The 25,782-nt window shown below is 35.7% G+C and overlaps 1 protein-coding gene across 6 annotated transcripts in view; it reads left to right on the forward strand.

Annotated features, from left to right (window-relative positions):
• MYOF (myoferlin) overlaps positions 1-25,782 on the forward strand; it is a 64,623-nt gene that overhangs the window by 6,422 nt on the left and 32,419 nt on the right. For 5 of the 6 annotated variants that reach the window (XR_006014537.1, XM_042018991.1, XM_042018992.1 and 2 more), the window contains exons 2-21: positions 340-395; positions 1,275-1,366; positions 7,667-7,775; positions 9,005-9,089; positions 11,159-11,319; positions 11,825-11,953; positions 13,447-13,509; positions 13,621-13,671; positions 15,209-15,239; positions 15,690-15,805; positions 16,960-17,086; positions 17,529-17,632; positions 18,563-18,631; positions 18,754-18,797; positions 19,199-19,281; positions 21,472-21,510; positions 23,205-23,329; positions 23,809-23,925; positions 24,287-24,464; positions 25,293-25,417. Coding sequence is in view for 5 of the 6 variants with exons in the window: in XM_042018991.1 (XP_041874925.1) it covers positions 340-395; positions 1,275-1,366; positions 7,667-7,775; positions 9,005-9,089; positions 11,159-11,319; positions 11,825-11,953; positions 13,447-13,509; positions 13,621-13,671; positions 15,209-15,239; positions 15,690-15,805; positions 16,960-17,086; positions 17,529-17,632; positions 18,563-18,631; positions 18,754-18,797; positions 19,199-19,281; positions 21,472-21,510; positions 23,205-23,329; positions 23,809-23,925; positions 24,287-24,464; positions 25,293-25,417 (1,904 nt within the window). In the remaining variant the exon portion in view is untranslated. The remainder of the gene's footprint in view (positions 1-339; positions 396-1,274; positions 1,367-7,666; positions 7,776-9,004; positions 9,090-11,158; positions 11,320-11,824; positions 11,954-13,446; positions 13,510-13,620; positions 13,672-15,208; positions 15,240-15,689; positions 15,806-16,959; positions 17,087-17,528; positions 17,633-18,562; positions 18,632-18,753; positions 18,798-19,198; positions 19,282-21,471; positions 21,511-23,204; positions 23,330-23,808; positions 23,926-24,286; positions 24,465-25,292; positions 25,418-25,782) is intronic. The other variant, XM_042018989.1, reaches the window with a different exon arrangement.

Raw genomic sequence — 25,782 nt, forward strand, 5'->3', positions numbered from 1 at the left:
GTTGCCATTTGGTTTGACGTCTCCAAGTCTTTTAATCTGTCTTTTTTCATCATTATTGAAGCTGAAGCTAAGGGTCATAAAAGGTTGAGAAACCTAAATATTTATTTTGTTTTTTGGAAATACATCTAGCTATGTTTAAACAAAACAGAAAAAAAAGCCTCAACTACTAAAATTCCCCAGGGGACTTTTTCATTGTAAAACGTGCAACATCTGGAAGAGGTAAAAAGAATTGGAACATTTGGTTTAAAGCTCAAACCTTCTTTAGAAAAGTGAAAGGAAAAAATATTATGTTTTTGTAGTGCTTTAGCAAAAACAAATAATCACGCTTTGTATTTGCAGATGAAAAAAAGAAAACAAAGAAAATTGAAAATGAACTCAATCCTGTTTGGAATGAGGTAATTTTTTAAAAAATAAATTCTTGGTCATTTTAAGACAGAATGCTTGTAAAGTCATTAAGTCAGTTTCAACAGTTGAGTGTGTTGTTGGAAAGAGGATCTAATGCCACCTGTTCTTTCAAGGTGTTAGCAAATGCAGGTGAATGGATTCGTCTTGCACCGTGTATTACAATTCATTAAGTAATGTGCTGATGTGAAATTAGATGGATAACTGATGAGTTTGTGGCCTGGTTTTGTTCCCACTTTCTTTTGATGACAATGATACTGAGCCATTGTTTAGTCACATGTATGGGAACAAAATGGGATAATTTATTATATACCAGGAAAAATCATACAGATTTAGAAGGACTTATGTGTTGAAAATCCTCATGGCTTATTTGTAGACCTAGTCCTATTTTGCATCTTCAGTAATATTTTTCATGGGGAAAATGTTTTCTTGGCAGTGTTTTTTTACAAAGATAAATGAAAGTTAAATATTTTTCTTATATTTTGTAATTAGAATTACAAAGAAAGGGACCCTACAACTATTTGTTTAAATTCAATAGCAACTGAATTCAGCCAATATTGAAGGGGACTAATATCAGATATTATGAATAACAAGACAATAGTGTGAGGAAGTGGAACTGCAAAAGAAATTATGGCTCACTATTAAACAATTTAATTGTGCTATTGTTGCTAGTAATTAGCAAATCAAATACATTTGCTATGAGCAAATGCTATGATCATTTTTTAGTTTGCTTTTGCAAATGTAAGCTGGATTTGGTCTCTCACTAAATGCAAAATTTATTTCTGAATAATTTTGTTGTATATGCTACTCTGCTGGTAATTTTTCGTAACTTGTAATTATAATTTGTATTTGGTCCATTTTTTTTTGTTCAGATTGTTGAGTTTGACTTGAAAGGAATTCCTCTGGATAATTCATCTTCCCTAACAATTATTGTGAAGGATTTTGAAACAATTGGACAAAACAAGTATGTTCCTTCTTCCCTCTTCCTACCTCCTTCCCCCCCAGTACTAAACATGACTTCCAATACAGCAGTACAGGGGAAAATGGAACTGATAGCTGCTGTTTGCTGTGCTCTCTCTTTTCTGTCAATTCCAAGTAGTGTTCGCTGTTGCTGTTTTGGAAGAGAGTATGAACACGTCATCTCTGTTCTTTTTATTCATGACAGATTTCATATATATTAGGCAAACATTCATGTTTACTCATAGTAGGCCAATTCCATTGTTAGCTTTTCTTTACTACTCTCTGCCTCCTCCCAGCATGTGGATTCAGGTTTTTACAATACTCCAACAGCTCTGTCGTAAAATCACTGTGAATCAAGCCAGTGCCCTCAGGTCTCTCATTCCTGAGATTCCTGCAGGTCAGTTAGGCAGGAATATATTGCATGCCTCTGACTTTATGGAAATCTCAAAACTTGAGATATGAAAGCTTGCCAGTAATCAGAATTTTGCAGTGGACTTTATAATGTATCAGAAAATAAAGGAAAGTGATTATCTGAAGCACCTAAAATGTTTCACTCTGTACATGGGTTCAAAGTTTAGCAGTCATATGGTTGGTTTTCTTCAAATTGTATTTGTAAATATCATCTAGACTCATATTTGTAACTCTTAACCCCCAGCTTGTGCAAATGCCTATTTGTTTTGCTTGGGTTTATGCACAGAAAGTTGTTCATATCAAAGCCAGAGTAACACCTTCAAAGTAAAGCTCTTCAAAAACAGATCCTCAATAACAGCCAAATATTTGCAATGTGCGGTGTCTTTGGAAGGGATATTGGCAGGGAAACAGGATAAGGGAGTGAGAAGTGAGAAATACACGAGCAGGCATCCTGATTGTTACATGGTAATAGGAAATAGCATCTTGTAGTTCTTTTAAAGACACAAAGCATTGTAACAACTGAAGAGATTTGATACTAATGTACATTCACATTTAGATGAAAGAGTACATGAAAGGAGGGAATGTGGAATAAGTTTTTCACCTACCAATTGCATGTAGGCATAACCTGTATTTCTGTGGAGTTACTGATTCTGTTTACTGAGTTGGAGAGAGATTTAGGTCTACCATATCATAGCTTGGCTATTTTTTCGCAGTATCCTCTTTTAATATTTAAGGAAAAGTCTATAGTTAGATACATGTCTGAAGTGCTGCAGCATTTCAAAGCAGTGCTCAGTGGAAGAGTGTGCAAATAACACTCCCATGGTTTGTTCAGGATTGGAAAGGTGGAGCACAGTGCCTATCTGAGGTCCTTACAACTGAGGGCTATTCTGTTGACAATTTAAGAAACTCACTGTTTGCTGTGTGCTTTTGACATCCGCAAGTAGACCCATTAACCTGGGAGGTGTATTAGGTGTCTAAGCTAAGTGGGATTTGAGTTGAAGTCAACAATCTTCCCTTTAGAGATTTGTGCTTTTATATATTTTATTTTTAAGTCTAGATTGAATTTGGATTTAGCTTTTGAGGGTAAAGAGTATCTCTAGGAGCCTCTGTTGCCTGAGAACGAGCAATGAAAAGAACCTACACCATGTCTTTGGCTTTATTTTCTTTCTTCTGGAGGAAAATAATCAGTGAGGATTGCTTTTGTTACTTTCAAAGTAGTGCCAACTTTTGCTCAAATGTTCTGCTGCTGTCTGTGCTGCAGTGTAGGCCAGAAGCAGAGCGCTGTGTTTCTCAGCCCAGCCTCCCTCTCTGGCTCCTCACTCACAAGGCTCCTAGCCAATCCACACTCTGCTGTTCCATGCACTCTTAGTCCTGACTGGTTCCAGGCACCTGGTCTGTTGCTATGCCCAGGAGGTGACTACAGAACCTGTACTACCTTCTGGAACAATAGAGCAGAAGATTGCAATAAAAGGCGTGATTTGTTCCAGCTCCTAGAAGCTGAAACAGCTGTTAATCCAGTCCATTCTTAAACTGATGCAGGAGGAGGAGTACAGTGGATGTTATTCTGCTTTTACACTGTGCCAAGGCACTGAACTCATTACTTTGGCATGTTTCTGTAAATTAAGCCTGAAAGAACATTTGGATATTTTTTCATTTCTTTTTTTTCCTGGAGAGAGAATTTACTGCTTCGTTTACGGGATCACTACACTTTAGCAGATGGGTTAATGAGTGCTCTTCATGGTGAAAAGTCACAATACTTGGAAAAGATAAATAAAGCAAACCACTGTACACAGACAGACCATCATAGGAATAAACCAGAGGACTCGTATGATTCATGCTTGGTTAGATTTTCCGGCATACAGATGTTTGAAAAGAGAACACATCTGTTTTCTATTACATCTAATACTGTTAGTAGAAAGATTTCAAGTTCTCAGAACACAAATCTATGCAGTTAAAAACATCCCAAAAACCCCACAGCAATGTCAGTTGTCCCTGTGAAGTTAGGAGAAAGAGTTGGGATTATGTTTTTCCCCATGTCCTTTGTGTAGTTAGTAACCTAGTGAGGTAGGAAAAACAGATTGGGCACACCCTTTGCTCTAACAGAAAAATGCAGCCACAAATGAGCAGTGCAGCAAACTATTTAATCATTGCTAAGTATTTGTCATAGTTAAATAATTTCCAGATTGTTTAAATCCTCCTACAGCTGTACCCTTTTGTGTGGATTCTTTTCCGCATCAGTGTGACTGTACATAGTTGCAGACTTTCCTTGCATCCACGGTATGAAAGATCTAGTTCAAGGTTCAGTTTTGGACTTTCCTTCCTTGTTCAAAACAGTATCCATGTTTTGTTTCTTTTTGAAAGTTTGTTCTTGCAAAGAGTATTATCAAATAAGTAAAGATAAAATAGAGGGTTTTCTTAATAAAAATAGTTAAACATAGCAGCAATAACAGAAGGTAGGTGTTGGGTCTTGTAGCATAGTCTATAATGAAATATACACACTGAGAAAGAAAGATTGAGTATAGTAATTGTAACTGCAGTGTAGAATCACGTTTGCTGATGAGAATCATAAATACAAACCTCTGCCAAAATAAACCCTCAAAAATAGATGAAAATAATTTAAATATTTGACTCTTGAGTAATTTAAACCTTGAGGCTTCCAGTATAAGTAGCATGTAAGCAGCTAGAGGACATGATAGGGTAAAGAATTTGATATAGATTGCTACCTTCAAACCAAGAGGAATAATAAAATGGGTGGTACTGTGAGTTAGCACTTCCTGATCCAGACATGGGTGTGAAGTTTCACTTCACTTGGTTATTTAGGCAGCTAACAGGAAGTGCTAACCACAGCACTAACGGATTAATTAGCTTTGGCACAAATGCAACTCCGTGTTTAGTAGTTGGTCATCAGTAGTTCATTGATTTCATGCTTATAAACTAAGTACTTTCCTTTGATCACTGCAGGGAAACCATCATAGGCCTGGTAAGGTTCAAAATCAGCTTCTGAATAGGAACTTTGCATTTATTTTTGGTGTCTTCTCCGGTGGTAGACCAGAATGTTTAAACTGCTTGTGGCAGGACAGGATTTTTACTTTACTCCTGCAAAGCTGGAAAAGTTTAAGAGACCAGACTGATTGGGCATTATACCTATAGAAGTCTTAGGGATGGCCAAAAAGGTACTTAAACATTTACTCATTTGCTTTGGTCTTCTGCTAAAACAGCTGATGAACAAAAGGTCAGAGGATGCATTAAGCTATTTCGGTGGCAAAGTGTCCCAATTGATGGTGTCAAGGGGCTAGTGTGATCTGGAATTAAATGGGCAAATGTCAATCTGCTCAGGCAAGAGGAAGAAAGCTGAAATAGGTCCAGCAAAGAACAGTGTCCTTTGACAATGAACAGGTAGCAGAAAGTCTTTTCAGCTGTGCTGGAAGGGAAGGATTCCTTGTCATCTTGTAAGTCATGACTTCAGATGGAGATCACATACAATCCTGCCTGAAGGTAAAGAGTCTTCAGAGTTTGGAGGAACCCAGGAATTTCACAGTAGCCATACAGCGGGTCTAGTTACCTATCGGAGGGAAGTACAGGAGCAGACCTTGCAGCAAAGCACTAAACATCAATGAACTGGTGATGGATGTGATCTCACAACAGCTCCTGAGATCTGACTTAGCTGACTTAGCCCAAAGGTTAGAGACCTGACAGAAGCATGTTGGAAAAAAGGCTTTCTCTAAGACTTGTGTATGAGTGACAAAGATGAGACCTAAGGATGACTCTGAGGCATTCCTTGTTACTTTGGAATGTATTACTTCAGTCGTTAAGTAGCTGTATGATCAAAACCAGACTGGACGTAGTCATGGGTAACCTATTCTAGCTGACTAAGCTTGAGCAGAGGCACTGGACTAGATGATCATGAGTGATTCCTTCCAGCCTCATTAGTTCTGTGGTTCTGCTAAGGGAGGGGTGAAACATCCGGAATCCAGTGAACAGGACGACTTTGGGAAAGGCAGAATAGTGCCCAAAGCTTAGAATTTGGCTAAAGCTTAGAAGCAGACTAAGTTTGTAGACCGAATATTAAATTTCTCAGTCTTGCTAGAGTGGAAAAAGACTGGAGACTATTGTGGCCAAACGTGCTAAAGAAAGGGGAAATAAAGGCATATATATATATAGAGGCAGCTGGTTGCAAGCAAGAAGTCTATGTAACTGATTACCTCTTCAGTCTTCTGAACATCAGTGATCACTATTTTAAAAATGGTTACTATGCATTCAAATGCATGCAGTTATCATTTGTACAGGATGGATGAGGATGTAGAAATGGAAATGTACAGTGGAAAATTTCAAAAGCACTACAGGTGAACAGCAATTCTTGAGTTAATGTCACTAGATAGGAGGGTGTGGTTGCTGAAACATTCACCCTGATGATTTGAGATTATTTTGGGTGGCTTCTGAATTGATAATGTTTTTGAAGTTGTCACTCCAGCTCATATCAAATCAAAATGTCAAGTCTATATAATTTTTCTACAAATGTGCGTAGGAAAGTATTTTCTTTCTCTAGAATCAGATTTGGCCTAGCTGCTTATGGGTAGTCTTGTTGGGTTTTCCCTTCTATGGCACCTCAAAATATGTAAGTTTCTGCAGCTAAACAGAAGTTGTGATGTGGATGTGTAATGCCTGGAAGGTATATTTGCAGGAAATTCTTGTTTTATGGTTAGGTATCCTAATGTACTTTGCAAAAAAATAATTTATGTTCTCATGACACAGTATGCAAGAGTAGCTATAACAGTGCTCTTGCTGCATGTCAGAAAATACCCTTGCATCCTTAGCTGCTCCATGAAAAAGCTCTGTAACTTCAGGGGACCTCAGTTAGATTCTCTGTGTACAGATCTTTTTTCTGCTTTGGCAACAAAGCTGGTATTTTATTTGTAACACACGTTCTTTGAAATATTTACAGGGTTAAATTATCTTGGCTTTTTTTTTTTTTTTCATTGAAAAAAATGTCAGTTATTCCAGCAATCCACTTCAGTAGGGGAGTGAACTCTTACTACATACCATGGGAATGAAATACAGTGCCAGGTATCATGAGACCAGTACCACACTGAGAAATTATGCCTCAAAGTAGTCTCTAAGGTTAAAAGTACATGCGATTTTCATCTTTCTGGGAGATGGTGGGAGTGACAAATGCAGTCCCAAAGTAGGCAGAAGTAGTTCAGAAGAGTCTACCACATGTCAGATCCCTTTGAAACCTTCCTTTGGTAGACCCCTCTAGAACCATAAGAAATGTTCTGAGAATTTAAAAGTAAGAAGATGAACCTGTTCCAAAATGCAGAGTATGAGCAAGCAGATTAACATTGAAATTTTCTAGTAAGAACATTGATGTGCATTTGTTTTGTTTCACTGTTTTCATTACAAAGATGTGGATGTCTCTGGCTTTGTATCTCTTTCTGTGTAGTACAACAGCTGTCATACCTAGTTTTTATTCACTACTTCTCACCTGAGAATTTGCAAATCTGTATAGGGAAAGAAAGTATTATATCCTTTAGCTTACCAATGAGAATTCAGTGGTGGAAATAAGTGATATGGCTGTTGAAAGTTATGCAGAAGATTATTTTCAAAAATAACGCTAAAAATAATTCGTTTTTTAACCTCTTTAAAAGGTACTGTGTTTGGTTAAAGCTGTGGCTGCCATAAAGAACACCAATGCATTTAAGTGTAATGAAACAGAAATTACAGATTACTAGTACACAATCATTACATGACATTTGCAATGGTCTTTTGTTGTGCTTAGAGTTTGCAAGTAATGGCTGGAGTTACTTGGTTGACTAACAGATGCTAGCAAAAGAAAAATGGGAGCCTCTGTTTGATTTATACTTGCATTCTAATAATGATTTTTATTTAATTTCAGATTAATTGGCAGTGCATCTGTAGCACTTAAGGATCTCGTAGGTAACCAAAGCAGATCTTTTCCCTTCAAACTCATACCTCTACTAAATGAAAGAGGACAAGAAACTGGAGTGAGTGACTTACATTTTCTTATTTTGCGGTATTCTTCATCAAAATGCTCCAGCACAAGGCTAATACCAATTTAATGCTTGGAAATTTCTAGCAAAAACTCCAGACAGAGGAAATTTATAACCAGAGATAACTATGTCTATACAATTTTGTTTCCTCTGTCTATGTCATGTATTTGTATATATGTGTTACAAGTAATATGGGCCATGCATTAGAGTATGCATGGAAATCACCCTGATGTTGAAAAAGTACATTTTCCAAATACCAAATGGAGTTCCCATATGCACCTTTTTTGCCATATGCTTTGTAACAGCTACCTGTGTTATAGCACTGGTTCTAGAAAGCACATGATCATGTATATGTTCACTGCCAGCTCCATTCAGAAAGTTACACAAGAACTTGCTTTACTTGATTTAGAACATGTTTAAATTTAAATGGTTATTAGCTTAGTTATGTATTAGGTAGTTTTTGGAACCTGGGACTTTACTGTGTTTGTGCAGTGTAGCTGTTAAGGCATTTCATACTGCATTCTAGTACACTTCAATAATGAGAGGCTCTAAGCGTGATTTCAGTATCTCATCAGCTGCAGTTTAATATCATGATTAGTTGGTCACAGGGTTGGGCTTTTTTTGCTGACTCCTCATGTTACTCTGGCAACTAGGAATAATAATGGTTTGTTCAGTCATCCAAAACCACAGTCAAGCAAAAAAAAGACAATTCTATAATTCGAATGGAAAATAATGTGGTGTTTTTCTTCCAGGATGGAGATGCGAACAAGCAATTGGAAAAGTCAGATAGGAAATTTTACTGACAGTTCAGACTTGTTAAGTTGTTGATGAGATAGCGTTATTTCTCTACTGCCTTTGTTTTTCTCTCTGCAAATTTAGGATGTCACCTTTCTGCCATGAATATTGTGGAACTAAAATTAACACCTGTAGAACATCTTACATGCTTGTATTGTGACAGATTTTTCTAAATATAAACACAGCAAACTCCATTTGTTAGATATTATTTTAGAACCTAGTCCATTAGCTGCAAATTGTGTAATCTTTATTGTTTGTATATACATATAGCTTAATAATAGTTCATTAATTTACTAGCTGAAACTTTTAAAAACTGTTGTGGCCGTGAATAGTTAACTATTCACATACATACGCGTTAGAACAACTTACTGCTTAAATCAACTGTTGTGAATACTGTGGGCCACATAAAAAAGTGTATTTCTCTTTAGGCAACAATTGATTTGGTAGTAGGATATGAGCCACCAGCTGGACCTGCAAATCCAACTGATCCAGGAGGGACCAGTGCACAGGAAGGTATTTCAATCTTTTCTCAGAACATTATTGTTAAATCTCTTGGAGCTGTTTAAGGTAAGGCAAGAAAGTGATTCAGCAGCACTGTTCACCAGAAGCAAGCATGTCAAGACTGCCAGATAGTGATTTTTAAAGAAATTAAGGATGAGTCAGAAGCTAAGAAAAAAATTGGCATTTCCTGGCGTAAAGTGGATTTTAGCATAATTTTCTCTATTTGCTTAATAACTTTCAAAATGGCTTTTGTTTAGGAAAGAAAGGTTTTTGAATGCTCAAGGAAACTGCAGTTATCTGCTGCAATTTTAGGGCTGACCAAAAAGCAGAGAAGTCCCATTTATTACTTTCAATGTCAGGGAGCTTTGTGAAAAAAAATTTCTTGATTAATTAAACCTCTTTTCCCTTATAGAATGATTACGTTTTGGAAGACACTGTTTTATATTAGGTTGATATTTGACTAGCCAGTGAAATACTGTGATCAGTAGCGAATATTCGTTGGTCTCTCTATATATCATATTTACCAGGCTTTTGCTGAGAGTGTTTTTGAGATCTTCTAGTTTTCCAGACTCTTAAAAGAACTGTGAAGTAACAAGCTTTTGCAGCTGACAGGCAAATAATAAGCCTAATATCAAGGCTGTGTTCATTCTGAAAGAAGGAAGTTTAATAAATGTTATGTGTTTGAAGAGAACTAAACCAGTTCGACCATTATTTGGTGATAGATAATAACATCAGAAGGAAAAAATTGAAATCAGGAGTCCACAGGAGAGAAATTTTGGTTCCACTGTCTTCACTTAGGTGTTCTTGGAGAGTGGAAGGATAAGTAATGTAAACACAAAAGCTGTGTGTTAAATTACTGCACATTTTAGAGAAATGTGGACTTGAAGGCTAAAAATGCAAATTCACTTTTATGAGATTATTTTGATAGTTTTTACAAATGTTTTTGAACTCTAAGATACAGATAAAAATGACAGGGTTTTTAGCTAGTGTGCAGCAACTGCATGAAAATTATTTCAGCGTGAAATCAAACACACCTTAGTTAATTATTGTAAATACCTATTTACCATGAAATGAAATCAGTATCCCAACTGTGATAGCTACAGCTCCATTTCAGGAATTAAAAATTAAGTGCTAGGTTATGTAATCAGCTGCATGGATCCATCCAGGCAAATGCATTTTGAGAGATGTTAGCGAGGGGGGTGGGGTCTTCTGCTTATAAAATACGTAGTATGTCAGTCTCTCTGGTTTTACACATCTCTTACAAGGGTCATGAAGGATGATCATTAGCCTGTAATTCATGAAGCTAGTATACATTCTGTTAAATGCCAACCACCAGAGACACAGCTCGTTCTTCCTCCAAATTTTACCATAGTCACTGTGCAGTTAAGAAAAGCTGGAAACACAAGGGAGTGACCACTTTTGTGGTCTAGATATTTATGGATCCTATTTTGCAATACTGGAATCTCAGAGTATGATTCAGTATTGTAGTGTCATGTGGTTGTAGAACTGTCTCCCACAGAGGGATGCTGATTTCAGAACTGTCAAAGAGGCTTACTAAAAAACTTACTCTGCACTTATATGTTGTGGAGAAGGATTCAGAATTTTGTTTTGGATGGCAGACCTTAAATGTATTCATGTATTCAAGATTCTGAACTAAAAACTGATGCTGTGCTATAGCCTAGCCTTGCTGATGGGAAACAGCAAGATTCATTCAACAGCAGTATTTATTCAGCTGGAATAAAATGAATCCGTTGTGGTGTATTGTGAACTATTCAGGGGATGATTACAGCTGAACTTTGCTTCAATCAGTTGATTAAAAAAGTGTATGGGAATTGTATTAGACACCCTGCATCCAGAAGAAAGACTGATCTAGAGGTAGTTTGGTTAGGATATAAACTTGTTCTTAAGCAGGCTAAAACGACTGGCTTTCAGAAGGACTTGGAAGCATGTAGTTGGCAAAAAAATTGTTGACATGAGCTAATAATAGAATTTTAGTGGAACTCTTGGATATCAGACTCCTGTAACTTTAACAGCAGCTCTGCTATTTTTTTATTAATTGCACTGCTTTTTTGCTGTATGAGATGGAGAAGATGATGCAGGTTACGAGGAAGGGTTGGATGGTCCAGTTGGTGGTATCACACCAACAGTTCCAAGTGGCACAAAGGAAGCCCAGCTAGCTAAACGCATCACCAAAGGAAAGAAAACACGGAGAGTCCTTCCTAACAAACCACAAGATTTTCAGGTAATAGATTTATTAAATATTGGATGTTCCCTTTTCCTGCTGAGCATGACACTGCTCCTTTTACATAGCCTGAACCTAATTTAATGTCAGCTTATCTAATGCACGATAATTAGCCTCTTCTTTTGAAAGCCAGTATTTCAAAGGTATTCTTCAAATGTTCCTGTTACTGAGGTGTCCAATTTTGTACAGTTCTGTCTGAAATAGGGATGAACCTTATTTACTGTATAGTTGTATAGATTTCAAACTACTATAGCAGCTTTAAAAATAAATGGTAAAGGCAAGTGGAAAAACTAGTGAAATAATTAACCCTAACTTGTCTTGTAAAATTCAAGCAAAATTACAGTTACTGTCATAATTAAGCTTGAAAAGTCTGTCTGGTTCATATCTGTCAGCTACTTCAGGTGTTGGCTAATATTTTTAGTGGTATAATAAGGAATTGTTGTCACCAGGATCATAGATAATATAGAGAATGAATTAATATAAGTGTTTGATTTTTTTTTTTCAGATTCGTGTTAGAATCATTGAAGGTCGTCAGTTGCCTGGAAATAACATAAAACCAGTAGTCAAAGTTCACATTTGTGGTCAGACACACCGGACAAGGATCAAAAGAGGAAATAACCCATTTTTTGATGAAGTAAGTGGTGTAAGAACACTGTAGCTAAAATGCTGAGACTATCAAATGTAGAAAAATAGTTAATACAGCTTTCATTATGATCAATTAATAAGAATTTACTAATATTTATGGGTAATTATGGCTAGCATGCATTTTGCCATTCCCAGTCCCTTTATGTATTCACATCACTAAACACAACTCTGTCACAGTCAGTCTTAGCAGATAAAACTATCTAGAGGAAAGTCATATTTCATATGAGACATATGGAACACGTTCTTTGGTACAGTTGGCCATCTGGCAGAATCACTTTGAACAGTTGTGTTCAGGTCATAAAAATTACAGAAAAATTAATTAGAAATCGTTGTAGACCTCTATGGCACATTCAGATGAGTGCTCCACGCAGTGCTTTGGGTCAGTAGGACTGCCACAAAATCTGGAAATATCATTGCCTTGCTACCCATGATTTGTAAAAGCACAACTAGATTTCTCTGTCCAGACAGGGGATCTGTACATCAAACACACTGAAATACAGGAGAGAATTCAAAACCACATAGGGGACACAAGAATGATCCCATAGCTGGAAGACTAATGTTGCAAAACTTAAATGTAATAGAGAAAATGATAACTCTCATTATCTGGGAATGTGTGGAAAATTCAGATTTTGGAACTGTGTGGCAAGCATGTGTAACACACACAGGCAAGACCAAGGAAATTATAAAACTTTGAAATGTGAACTAAGCTGTAGGTAGCAGTCAAGATTTATGAAGCTATGGAAAAAATAGGGAGGGCAGAAAGCCAGTTGCATCTTATATTGAAACAATTCCTTGGCAGTCTCAGTATCCATTGTAGTCTTAAACTGGAATAGGAGGGACAATGTTTACGTATCCTTCCGTTTTGTTGTATAAAATATTGACTGGAGTATAGCTGGGATCAAAGACCAAACTTAGTGAGGCATGATCTATTATGAAAACAAGCTAATAAATGTTATATATATCTTCATGCTATCAAACTATCAGATTTATTACTATGGTCTTCAATTTAAAAACTTCAAATCATTAGAATCACTGTCACCACTAACCCTAAATAAGGCCTCTTTGACAACTACAACAGAGATGGTTAGACCAGGATTTACTGTCCTGGCAAATGAACTTTATAGTTTCTGAAGTTGTTCCAGTGAGAAAAGTATGAAGTGCAGAGCAAGGAGCAAAGGGCAGTGCTGGAAGTTTGCAGCACAGTTATGCTGACCTTGTTTGTTCAAATGGAAGTTGTGACTATCTTGTCTGTTTTGTACTGAGACAATTTACTAAATTCGGTTTTTCATTGTGCACCAAATTACCACATAGTATGTCCAGCAAGGACTTTTACCCCTTGTCCAGCAAGGAGGCGGGGTAAAAGTACTGTATCTGGCATGCTTTACATGCCTCTTAAAATAATGTTTTTGCATTTTATGTTCAGGTAATTATGTGTTTGTCATTTTAAGACAGGGGTTTTTTGTTTGTTTTTTACCTTGACAGATATTTTTCTACAATGTCCACATGACTCCTTTAGAGTTGCTTGATGAAACAGTTAGCATTCGGGTAAGAAAAACCAGTGCATGTTCACAAGGCTGCTGGATGCCTGTAGCATCCTCTAGCCATTTCACCAGGTTGTTTAGGAACATTCCTGTTCATGCTCCTTTGTCTTTTTAGGTGTATGATTCTCACTCTCTACGAGCAGACTGTTTAATGGGTGAATTTAAGGTGGGTATGAAGAAAACTCTGTATCTTGACTAAATTAAATAAAATGGGAAAAAAAATTTAAGTACTAGTTTTAAATGTCTAAATTTATACTTCTTTTTCATGGAGCCAAAGAATTACCTGATGATGTCTTGCTTCTCAAGGTAGAGACAATTTGCTCAAAACACTAGTAAGCAGGTTTTTTATTTGAGTAGAAGGTTATTGTTAAAGAAATGTGTGTGGTTTATATACCAAGTTCTCTAATTTGCATCCAGGTAACTTCTTCTTCTTTTGTAGGTCAGATGATTATTTGGTATGAGTTTGAAGAGATAATTTTATTAGGTAGTTAATAGGCAGAATAGTGATATGTATGGTGGCTTAAGGATACACATTCTCAAATGATGTGGAGAGGAGTTCCTTTGGTCAGAAGTTAAGTAAAAGAGATGTTGGAAAATTCTCTTAGTTAAAGTAGTTTCTGTGCTTCTGATGGTATTAGTGAGATGGTCTTTATTTGGATTTGTTATGATCAACACTGGAAAGTAGACATCTGCCTGTCAAGAATTCCCATGGCAATTGTAATGGCTGCTGGGATCCACTGTTACAACACTTCCAGTATCAGTGCTGGCTGTCTTTTCTGCTTGCTTATTTGGTACTGCATAAATTCACTAGGTCTCTAGACCAGCTTTTTACAAAAATATGCAAAGGGGGAAGAGTGCTCTTTTCTAAACAAAGCACTTTCTGCCACAAAGCTGGTTGCTTTTTGCTTCTCCCTGCTTATTTTCTTTGTGATTTCTAGTGATTCGGTCAGTGGTATACTGCTCTGTGAAAGACTGATTATTCACTAAGCAGGTGACAGCATGTCGCTCACCTACTTTCTCTTCCTGCAGGCACACATTTCAAGAGGAAACCACAAGGGTAATTCTGTCTAGAAAATCGCCCTTTCAGACTTTACCTGCAAGGAATACTAGCCCCAACTGCCTTGAGCAAACATACTTACATTCCTGAACATGTTTGACATCTGATACAATGAATGATGCAATCTTGTCCAGATTTGACACAGTGAGGGCAAGAAATTGTCATATTCTTATTAAAGAAAAGGAAATGATTCATTTAAAAATAAACAAGTTTCACTTCTAGAACTGAAGGATGAGATGTTGAGCAGGAAGTAGGAACAAAAGTATTCTGAAAAAACTGTCTGAACATAAAATAATGGGTGAGCGTAGGGAATTCAAAAAGCAGTAAGCCATCCCCATCTTGTGTCTCTGGTAAATGAAAAAGCTGGGGATCCAAGAAAAGAAGGAAATAACTACATGTGTTAGTTCTAGTTCTAATACATCTTTTCTTGCATTTTCTTCTTGGCTGCTCTATCCATTAGAAATCCCTCATTTTTCAATGTAAGGCATTTTCTCTTTCTTCTCCTAGTAGAATTCTATGTAAACTGTCTTCTGTTTGTGACAAGGGAACAATGTAGTACTGCTCATGAAAAACATGGGGGGTGTTGCCCAACCATTTTTCTGTTTTGGTATTTCTTCAGAGGTAATGCCTTTGATCTTTATTTCAGATTGACATTGGCTATGTTTATGATGAACCTGGTAAGTAATAGTTACTTCAGAACTTCTTTCCTTGAAACTACAAGCTGAAACATTTCATTAAATTTCTAAAGTAAAAGAGGAAACCTAATATAAAGTTATTTAGGTTTGTTGCTTTAAGTATTAACTTCAAAAAATCCAACAATATATAACTCTTTTCAGTGAATTCACAATTAAGTACAAGCCCCTTTTTTATCAAAGACCTAAAATTTGAAAAATAATGCAAAAATATTTGGTAACAATGTCCATGAATTATTATGCCAAAATAGTTTAACATCAGATTTCTTGTTTTGGATGGCACTATTGAGACCTGTCTAGGACAGAATAATTTTGTTAAATAATTAGGGTAATTTAGGATAAAGGACACTTTTAAAATAGCTAACTGCTTAAATGATGTCTGCCATTTTATAATGGATATTACTGGGGCCAGTGGTGACGTTTGTTTTATTTCAGGCCATGCAGTCATGAGAAAATGGCTTTTGCTGAGTGATCCTGAAGATACAAATTCAGGAGCCAAAGGCTATATGAAAGTCAGCATGTTTGTCCTGGGAACTGGAGATGAACCACCAGTAAGTTTAATTTAAATGTTTTTCTTCCCCTCTCCACCTCACAGATATTTATTTATGTCTCCCCAACATTTTTTTAATCCTGTATAATTTGCCCTGTGAGCAGTATTTATAAGAGATTTTACAAGTGGTTTCAAGGGCATCCTGTACTAAGTGGCTAACTCAAAGCCACTGTTATTCTCCTCAGTTAAGCAACCTCTACCATTTGTGGATACTCCTTCACATACTAGAAGTAGGGATGTGTTAGCCTGGTTTTGCATGCAAGCTAATAGGTAATTCTCCTTTAGCGTAGCTAAGCAGGCAGAGTAACGCTGGTACCAGTTCCAGGACTAAGTCTGGAATGTCTCCACTACTACAAAACACAGACAAGCCAATAGAGAAACCTGAGTACCAGAAAGCTCCAGATTTTTCTTGGTGAAAATTAGACTCCTCAATAGTTACAAGTCAGGCACAAGTAATCTGATGCATATGAAAGCAGTAGGTAGTTTTAACAATCCAGGCCTTCACTGTCTGCTGTTCTGTCAAGGTGAAAACAGGCGGTTTTTTCTTGTAATGCTTTTCTTTCCTGACCATTGCCCATAGATGAAGTTCTGCTTTTCTTCCTGTCTGACGTTTTTGCATGCTGGTACTCCTTAGTTAAATATAATGTGGTCCCCAGAACCATGGCAGATTTCCTTTTAGTTCTGTATTAGCTCTTCCTCTCCGCTGTCCTCATGATTCTTGAAATCACAAGGATATGTCTAGTTATTTGTGGTGTGTTTATTTACAAATGAGGAAGCAGTAAGTTCTGGTAAGTTATATCAGTCTTGTAAGCCTTTTCTAATTGTAGTAAGATACCTTGTCTTGAGATGGGTATGAAATTTGCATAAAGTTGGCATTGTACATGTGCCAAAATCATCATTGTCTGATGATGACGATTTTGAAAGTGTGGTTACAATAGACTCCTGCAACTGAGTACTTTAGAGATGAAAGTAAAATAGTTTACCTAGAATTAAATTTTTGTGACTGGATAATTTGATACAGTCTCATTCTTCATAATGAAACTGTCAACAGTCTTCTACATAAAGAATGTTGTGGGCAGCAGTTTAACTAATCACGTTAATTCTGATTCTGTACATTGCCCTGTCTGTTTTGTCTACAACTGCATCCCCCAACAGGTTGAAAAAAGGGAGAGAGATAATGAAAGTGATGATGTGGAGAGCAATCTTTTATTACCTGCTGGGATTGCACTTCGATGGGTCACTTTCCTTCTCAAAATCTACAGAGCTGAGGACATTCCACAAAGTATGTAGCTTCTCCCTACTATCCCCTTTGGTGTTTGGTTACCATTAGAAATAGTTATTTGTGTTAGCTGTTCAGAATAGAATATAGGTGACTTTTTATCCGTTACTAGCGTATTTTCTTTCCTGTATCTGTGTCAAAATAGGCAATGTCTTCAAGTATGTGTATAATGTTTTTCAAATACAGTGATGCCTTTAAATTCAGGCATCAGCACTTCTTATTATTTTTGAAAAATCTGTATTCTTAAAATTGCTCCTAAGCCAAAATTCTCAATTTTTACCTGCAACACTTCAGAATTTTGTTTATCAGGTTAGACTTTGCCCTTCCTAGATCTGTAAGCTGGTTGATTTTGGTAAGATTGCAATGGGCAATTTATTATTTAGGATTACTACTACTACTACTAATAATAACAAGCACCTTAATTTAATCTTTGACACCTCTCCAGTGGATGATGCTTTTGCACAAACTGTCAAGGAAATATTTGGAGGAGAAGCAGACAAGAAAAACCTGGTAGATCCATTTGTAGAAGTTTCTTTTGCTGGGAAAAAGGTAATTTAGTAAATATCTGAACCTTTGTATTCTAACTGTAGTCCTGAGAACAGATTTCATATGCCAATATGATTTTTTAAGTTTACCGGAACTATGGAAATTTTTAAAAAATGAAAAAGTAAAGTTCACTTTGTAAAATTACAAGCTCCAAGGTACAATAGAAAGGGTGTAAAACTGATGACTAATGAAAGGAATGTGTGACTAAAGGCTAGAACTGACATGCCAGATTGCTTGCCTACCAGTTCTTCCTGATTGCTTTTAGTAATTATCAGATACAGATCTTTCTGGACAGATTAACAGCATTTGTACATTTAAATAATAATGTGTTCCTTAGAATGATGAATTTGATCTGGAGCACAATTGCACAACTTATATTCATTACTAGTCAATTTTTTTGTTATTCATTCAATATGCTATATAGTCAGGTTGCCACACCCAGTAGTACAGAAGATCCTTAGAAGACATGACTAGCAAATAATGCAGCCTCTCCCATACGATATATTCTTCATCTACCCTAAAATCTGCATAAGAAAGCTGGAATCAAGTCATTCCTTCATCTCATTTTGCTGCTGTGATAAAAGCACGTTAAATTGTGGCTTGTGGAAATAACAAGCTTTAATAATTTCATTTAATTGTATCTAGTGAAAATAAAAAGTAGGGTAACTCCAATCTCATGTTTAAACGCTGTTTCAATATTTTCTCTTCCTCCTAAAGTCATTAATGCTGCATATGGAGATTACTCTAACAGTAATTATCAATGGGAAACTCATTGAGCATGAATGGCTCATTGCAGCATTAATCCAGGCTTCAATGATTGCTACCCCTAATTTTTCCAAGCAGATGGTGTTATGTCCTAAATCATAGCTAGTAAATACTTTTTTGGTCTGTTTTATCTTTCATGTGTTGTATGTTTGATTTCTATTTTGGCAGGTTTGTACAAATATAATTGAGAAAAATGCTAATCCAGAATGGAATCAAATTATTTATCTTCAAATCAAGGTCAGTTTTTTACCTTTGTTTCTGTAGTAAACAGCCATTCTTTTGGAACTCAGGGCATTACCATTACAGAGGTGAAAAAAGGAATGAGTTATTTTACTTTCATTGCTTTTTTTTTATTTCAGTTTCCCTCGATGTGTGAGAAAATAAAGCTTTCAGTTGTTGACTGGTGAGTTATGACTTTTAATCAAATTACTTAAGAAGCTAAATGATAATAAGTGAAGAAAAGTCTGGTTCTATAGATGCCAGGTATTTTTACAGTGCATGAGAGTATTTAAGCAAGTGTTTAAGTACCTTTATGGTTTCTTTACAAGAGATCTGATTAGTGTAACATGAGATTATTTTCAATTGTGTGAAGTGAGAACTGAGCACTGTCACTGTTTAATGATAGTGTAAAAGTCAGGTGACTTATTAATGGTTTACAGCCCACTTTTGTACCTAGTCTTTACTGTCTTTGTTAGTAATATTGAAGCATTTCAGGTGATAGAAAATGTGTGTAGTAGTAGCTTGCTTCTGTGTGTGATGACCAGCATTATATTTAAATAAAATATTCGTTTTTCTTTTTTGTAGGGATCGACTTACAAAAAATGATGTAGTCGGAACAACATATTTAAGTCTCTCAAAAATTGCTTCTTCTGGAGGAGAGATTGAAGGTAATTGGTTGAGCAGTGTGTAACACACTCTTGTCTTACAAAGAATGGCAAAGATCAGTGTTCTAAGAAAGTATATTTATCTATAGTTCCTCAATTCTCTGGCAGCAGGATTATCTGTTTCTGGAGTTTTCAAAACAATGCTCCTAGAAAAAGTTCTATGGGACTTTTCAAAGTAAAGTATTAAATTTTAGTGGCTAAACCACATCATCATGGAAATAGCAGTAATTCAAGATTTGGTGTTCTGTTTTATATGTAGAGATATATACACATGTATGTAAGTTAGTGAACTAATTAAATTTGTGTGTACTTTCCCAAATTCAGAAAACCATGTGACATCACAATCTGCAATGTGTAATGCAAATTTACTTTGATGCTTAATAAGACATTTAATTTCAAGACAATCTGGAGTCACTGCTTCAGATCCACTTCTTTGGACAGCGGTAAACAAGACTCCTTTTGCTACCTTTTAAGAGTATCTATTCTACCTCTGAGAAAAGAGCCTAAAAGCTGTGGAATGTTCCTGAGTAGTTAGCCTAAAGGAACTATCTAGAACCACATATTCATTTCCTGGACATTACTATGCTGCTTTCAGATGCTGAGGGAACTTGGGTCAGTCTCTGCTCTGATCAGTAGCTTACTAGAAGCAGGCACTGCATCTCATCGCATGGGTGCTCCATATTCCTACTTTGTGAACCCTGATTTTGATTGCACTGCTATGATTGCAGACAATTGGTTTATGTGCTTCAATTAGTAGAGATGGCTGGATATGTAATTTCATACAGCTAAACCCCAAAACTGAATAACTGCAAGAAAACAACAAGTTAGGCAAGATATGAGATGCCTAACATATTGTTCTCATTGGAAAACAGCTTTGTAATAAAACTCTTCTTTACAATATTTTAAGAAATACTTTTTGTGCCAATATTTTGGATAATATTAGAAAAATCCTGCTACATTTATATTTAATAATTTTATAATATAATTTTGTGATTATTGATTATTTCTTTGTAATCTATATTTATAATCCCCTCTTTTTGTAGGAAGACCTTTCATACAATTGAGCCAGCTCCCAGACTAGGATTCTGTGTTAACTTGCCAGAAAAAGTGTTTTGTCTTTTTAAGGAACATAGTTCAGCATATTAGTTGTCTGCACAGAATTGTTAAGCTCAAGGTTGAACAGGCTTAACATGTATTTATCTGACTATCCACACTAGTTTTAAGAACACTGTCTCAAAATCATTTTCACCATTATCGCAGTAAGAATCTAAATTACTAATTTTTTCTGTTGTATTTATAAAATCTATATGATAAGTACTTGTCTGAGACAGGCCAATTTGTCCTTAAATTGGTGGCTATATCAGATGTTTAAAAACAAAGTTAATGGCTCCAATCTTATACTGACTTGAGGCAAGAATTGGATGTAACACATAAAAGCTCATAACGTAGTCCTCTTAGAAGGACTGCTGTTGAAGTAAGACTTCATGCAAACATTCTTTTTATATGTCCCATGCGCAGACAGAAGCAAAAGAAAAAGGCAATGGAAAAGCCAAGACAGAAGGGTTGGGCTGTTGGGGAAAATTCAGCTCTGGAGAGATCACTTGTACTCCCCATATGAGTGTGTATCTTGAACTGCAGCTGAGTCACAGCACATTTACACTTCAAGCCCTTAGTAACTGGGGAGGTTAATTTGATTTCTCTCTCTGCTGATATACTGACATTGGAATTTCTATTATCTTCTCTTTAGTGCTGTGCCTGAAGCTGGTTCTGGCTTCTAAAGGATTGTGAAACTGAACTAGTCTTTAGTCCTCAGTAAATGTAAATGTAGATACTCTAAGGGGCCCTGAAATGTAGTGGGTTTTTAAAATGTTTGTAAGATTTAAAAAGTAGTTTTAAAAATAAATCTATATTTTGTATGGAGAAGAATTGTACAAAGCTGAAAAAGAAGCATCAAAACAAGATATTTTGGCAGGTATATGCTGGATTTTTTCCTTTAGAATTTGCACAGGAAGAGTAATACCTTCATATATAAAGCATGAAGCAAAATTCTAATGCACATGAACGTAACTTTTTTTCCCAAGCCTTCAACTTTATTTTAAAAGGAGATTGCTTTGTGATGTGTGTTTTTTAAAAATGCTGTTTTCACTTGTTAGTTATGTAACTCATGTAACTATTTCTCTTTTTATAATATAGATTTTTCATCTTCGGGAACAGGGGCTTCATCTTATGAAGGTTTATATCTTCACCTGTTACTGATTTTGTGTTCCATTGCCCAAACTGAAGAATATTGCCTAAGATACTCCATCAGCTTAAAAATATTTCTTAATAATTGTTTGTCTAAAAGATTTCACCACTGTGATTAAAGAGTATCAAACATAACTAACTATAAACCAGTTTTGGCACTGGAATTGGTTTGAAAATATTTCTGTTTGGCTGGTGCTTCAAGCTGTGTGTTAGAGATGAGCATGTAGTTGCTTTAATTACAAAGTGCTTAGTCTAACAATGCCTTGTAATTTTTAACTTAGCTATGAGATCACAGATATATTTGCACCTGCAGAGCCTTGCGGAAATACATAACTGCCTAAAATAATTAGTGGCTGTTTTGCTTATGCTTAGCAAGCTATATAAACAAAATTTGGAAAATAAAATCTGATTCTGTTACTGCCTGGAGAGGTGACTTTTTCCATAACTGTCTAGGTTGACATCCAGTTTTGAAAGACTTTATGGTAAATATTTAAATAGTGAGAAATAATAAGTGGAGTGCAGTTGGAAGGTAACCAACATTCATCCACACAATACTTCATTTACTATCTTCCTTTCTTAATAAAGTAATATTAAGTTAAAAGCTGAAATAATTTCTCTGAGTCAGTTTCTGTTATACATGATCATTAGCCTTCTAAAAGTAAGCAATTGAATTTTATATTTTAAAAAGTAGAAAAGAAATTATTTTTATTCCAGTTTTGGGAGGGTTTTCTTGTTGCCTATATGTTTTTAAATTTATATTCTGTTTAATTTATTATCATCAGTAAGTAGTGAGTGTAGTAATTTAACACTTGTCAGTACCTTAAATCTAGTCATACTGAGGTCTGATGTGAGCAGTTCAGTGTTAGAACTTTTTAAAAATAGGACATTATTCCACCAATTTCCTTTTAATTCAAAATTTGAACTGTTTCTAATTCAGATGTAAGGATGTGCAAGTATTCAAATGCAAAATAGAGAACTGGAAATCTTTGTTTTATATTGTGCAGATTATACGTGACTTAGTGTTGACAGGTAATTACATCAAGACATCACATTCACTTTTACTATCCACTCAGTAGTGGCATAGTCACACAAGGCATAACTCTTTACTGTCACTGTCTTACCTCAGCCTTCTTTTCCTGTGAGAAATAAGTGCCTCCCTCTCTGTGCTTCAGATCACTCCAGGCAATTTCAGTTGCCAAGGTTAAGGACCTGTTTCTCATCTTTTTTTTTTTCTGCTAGAGTGTGCATCTTTTTGTGTGGCTGTTCAGTTTGATCACTGGTCTGTGCACTTAAGTGATTGCAAATGGTGTTTTACTCGGTTTCATTTTTTTTCAGAAAATGTGTTTTCTGTTAGCATAAGAGCATATGACCCTTGCACATAAACTAAAGCTATATATTTGGAGTGGGACATAAATTCTTTTTATTCTGTGGGATTTTTGCTGCATGAGGTAGTATTTAGTATAAGTGTTGTACAATGAAGAAGGAAGTTAGGTACAAGTACAGTCAGTGGTATAATTATTTTAAATTAATATGGTATATCCAGAGAATAAAGTGTTCTTATATTACTAATACCTAACTAATATCTAACATTTCTTCTAATGGATTTGATGGTAATGTTAATTGGTTTTTTCTGGCTCAGTATGGTAATTAACAAAGATACAATGGTAATATCTTCTGTTTAGTAAACTCTGGAGAAAGTGAAGTTGGCTTTTTACCAGCATTTGGGCCTTGTTACCTAAACTTTTATGGAAGTCCAAGAGAATATACTGGATTCCCAGACCCCTATGATGAATTAAACTTTGGAAAGGTAAGTTTCTTTATTAATTGTTTTTCACTGAAGAATTAACCCAATTCTTTTTAATCAATGAATTAATTAATTTTAATGGTTTTGTTTCACATTATGCACCCCTTGCTCTTTCTTTTTGAATAATATTTTATATTGAAGATTAATAAGGAATTATGACAGTATTTTCCATTCCTATCTGTTTTCATTTTGAAGGTATTTTTGAAGGAGCAGCAGTGGTTTTGATGATTTTCACTAACTGCACATTTGCATGCATTTGTATTTCTTCTTTCCTTGTTTGCATAAATATGTTTTTCACTTCTAGCATTAAGTAAAGCCAACTGCTTTATTTCACTTGTTCCAATATGTACATCTGCCTCTGCAGGATTTTTGAGAACACTTCAATGAAGCCAGAATCATGTACAGCTGAAGAAAAAATATGCTACTTTAGGGCAAATATATAAAACTGGATTAACTGGATTTGATATGTGTTTATGTTACAGGGGGAAGGAGTTGCTTATAGAGGGAGAATTCTGGTTGAACTATCTACAATATCTGAAAGCAAGCCTCTTAATAAAAAATTAGAAATGATTCCTAATGATGACTTACTAGTAGTTGAGGTAAATCCTTGTTTTATTGTCACTGTTGGTAGTGGAGATGTGGCTCGGCTGGTTGGTTCTAAGAGAGTGATCTAACTCACTAAATCAGTACAATAAGGTTGAATCTTCAAACTAAGAGAAATGCTTATTGGTGGCTGAGGAGTCGTGGCTACAAAAATGTTGTGCCCTTGTAGCAAGAAGTGTTAATTTGAAACATTTTATAATATCAAATACAGTAATTAATTATATATGTTATATTTTTTGCTTTCTTCTCAGAAAACAGTAAAAATACCGAAGTTATTATTTCCATTAAGAGATTGCTGTTGTTTTCTATAATTGTGGATCCTGTTTTGAAATGCAACTAAAAAGGTTGCTTTTGTAGAAATACCAGCGCCGACGGAAGTTCTGCTTGGCTGCCGTGTTTCATTCTGCCACAATGCTGCAAGACACGGGAGAGCCCATCCAGTTCGAAGTGAGCATTGGCAACTACGGCAACAAGTTCGACACCACCTGTAAACCTTTGGCATCAACGACTCAGTACAGTCGTGCTGTTTTTGATGGTAAGGATGCTCTGGTTTAGGGATTAGATACTCTAAAATTGTCTTTTTGAGGTGCTGTTTATGGCTTTGGAATGTCAGCCCAAACTGCACTGAACACTTCCTGAAAATGTGACAGAAAAGAGTGCGTGTGGCTCTTCACAGCTCTTGAGATGAAGTTGCATTTATGGAATACATGCTGCAAGGCCTACTGAGGTTATTAATGAAATTTTGAGAGAATTCAGTGAAATCTTTTGATCATGTACTAGATGTGCACAAAATTTGCAAGGAAAAGAAATCACATTATTTTAGAAGTATCAAGAATTAAGTAGGAAGAACACGCTTTGAATATTCTGATTTAGAATAAAATAGTAACTTGTTTTTAAACCATACATCTCACAGCCTAGAAAAAAACCAAACTATCTAGATCACAGGAAAATATATTTTGGCTATAATTTTTTTTAATTAACTGCAAAGAGTAGTTCTTTTTTCCCTGTGTGTTAAATGAAATTGTCAGACTTACTCTGGTAAATAATTATTTGAATATTTTATTTCAAAGAAAGACTTATATTAATGTGCCATCAGCATCAGTAAGTTATGGGAAAAAATAATCAACATGTTAACAGCTAATTCATTTTTAAAAATCTGTTGGATTTTGAAACAATTTGAAGTGAGTGTTTGCCATTCGACAGATGCTACAGTGGCTTGAAAATACAAATTCTTAGATGAATTTGGAGTAGCTTATATGTTCTTAATGATTTGTAGTACATAAATAAAATAAATATAGCAACAGTGTACAGTATGTATTCCTGCCATGAATGCTAAATCTTACATACAAATGTTTCACACCAGGTAATTATTATTACTACTTGCCATGGGCAAACACAAAGCCAGTTGTAACGCTGACTTCTTTTTGGGAGGACATAAGTCATAGATTAGACCCTGTGAATGTAATCCTAAACATGGCTGAAAGACTGGTAAGACATTTAAAATCTCTCTTTTGCTGATAGGCTTCTCATTTTTACTTTTTTTGATTTAGAGGTGTAATCAAACAGCGACATTTTGAGCAAATTATGGAAATTTTGTGATACTTTCTCTCCTTTTTTCTTACTCAAAATTAAAAGTAGCTTAGTGTAGCAAATGGCACTGTTAATCATAGGCCTGTATTTTAGCAAGGCTCAATACAGTCCTGCTTGAATCCACAGGGAATTCCCACAGGAAAGAAGAGTCCTTGCTGTTGGTTAGGGGCATGTTAAGTCTGTGGAATTGTTATTTGCATGTTTTGTTAATACAGTGGGGGAGAACATCAGAATAGTCCTGTTAAATATGAGTGAAGTTTAAA

Source organism: Corvus kubaryi, unplaced genomic scaffold, assembly GCF_017639235.1.
Source record: "Corvus kubaryi isolate FWS band 111438036 unplaced genomic scaffold, C.kubaryi_AGA036_p1.0 138, whole genome shotgun sequence".
Classification (NCBI taxonomy): domain Eukaryota; kingdom Metazoa; phylum Chordata; class Aves; order Passeriformes; family Corvidae; genus Corvus; species Corvus kubaryi.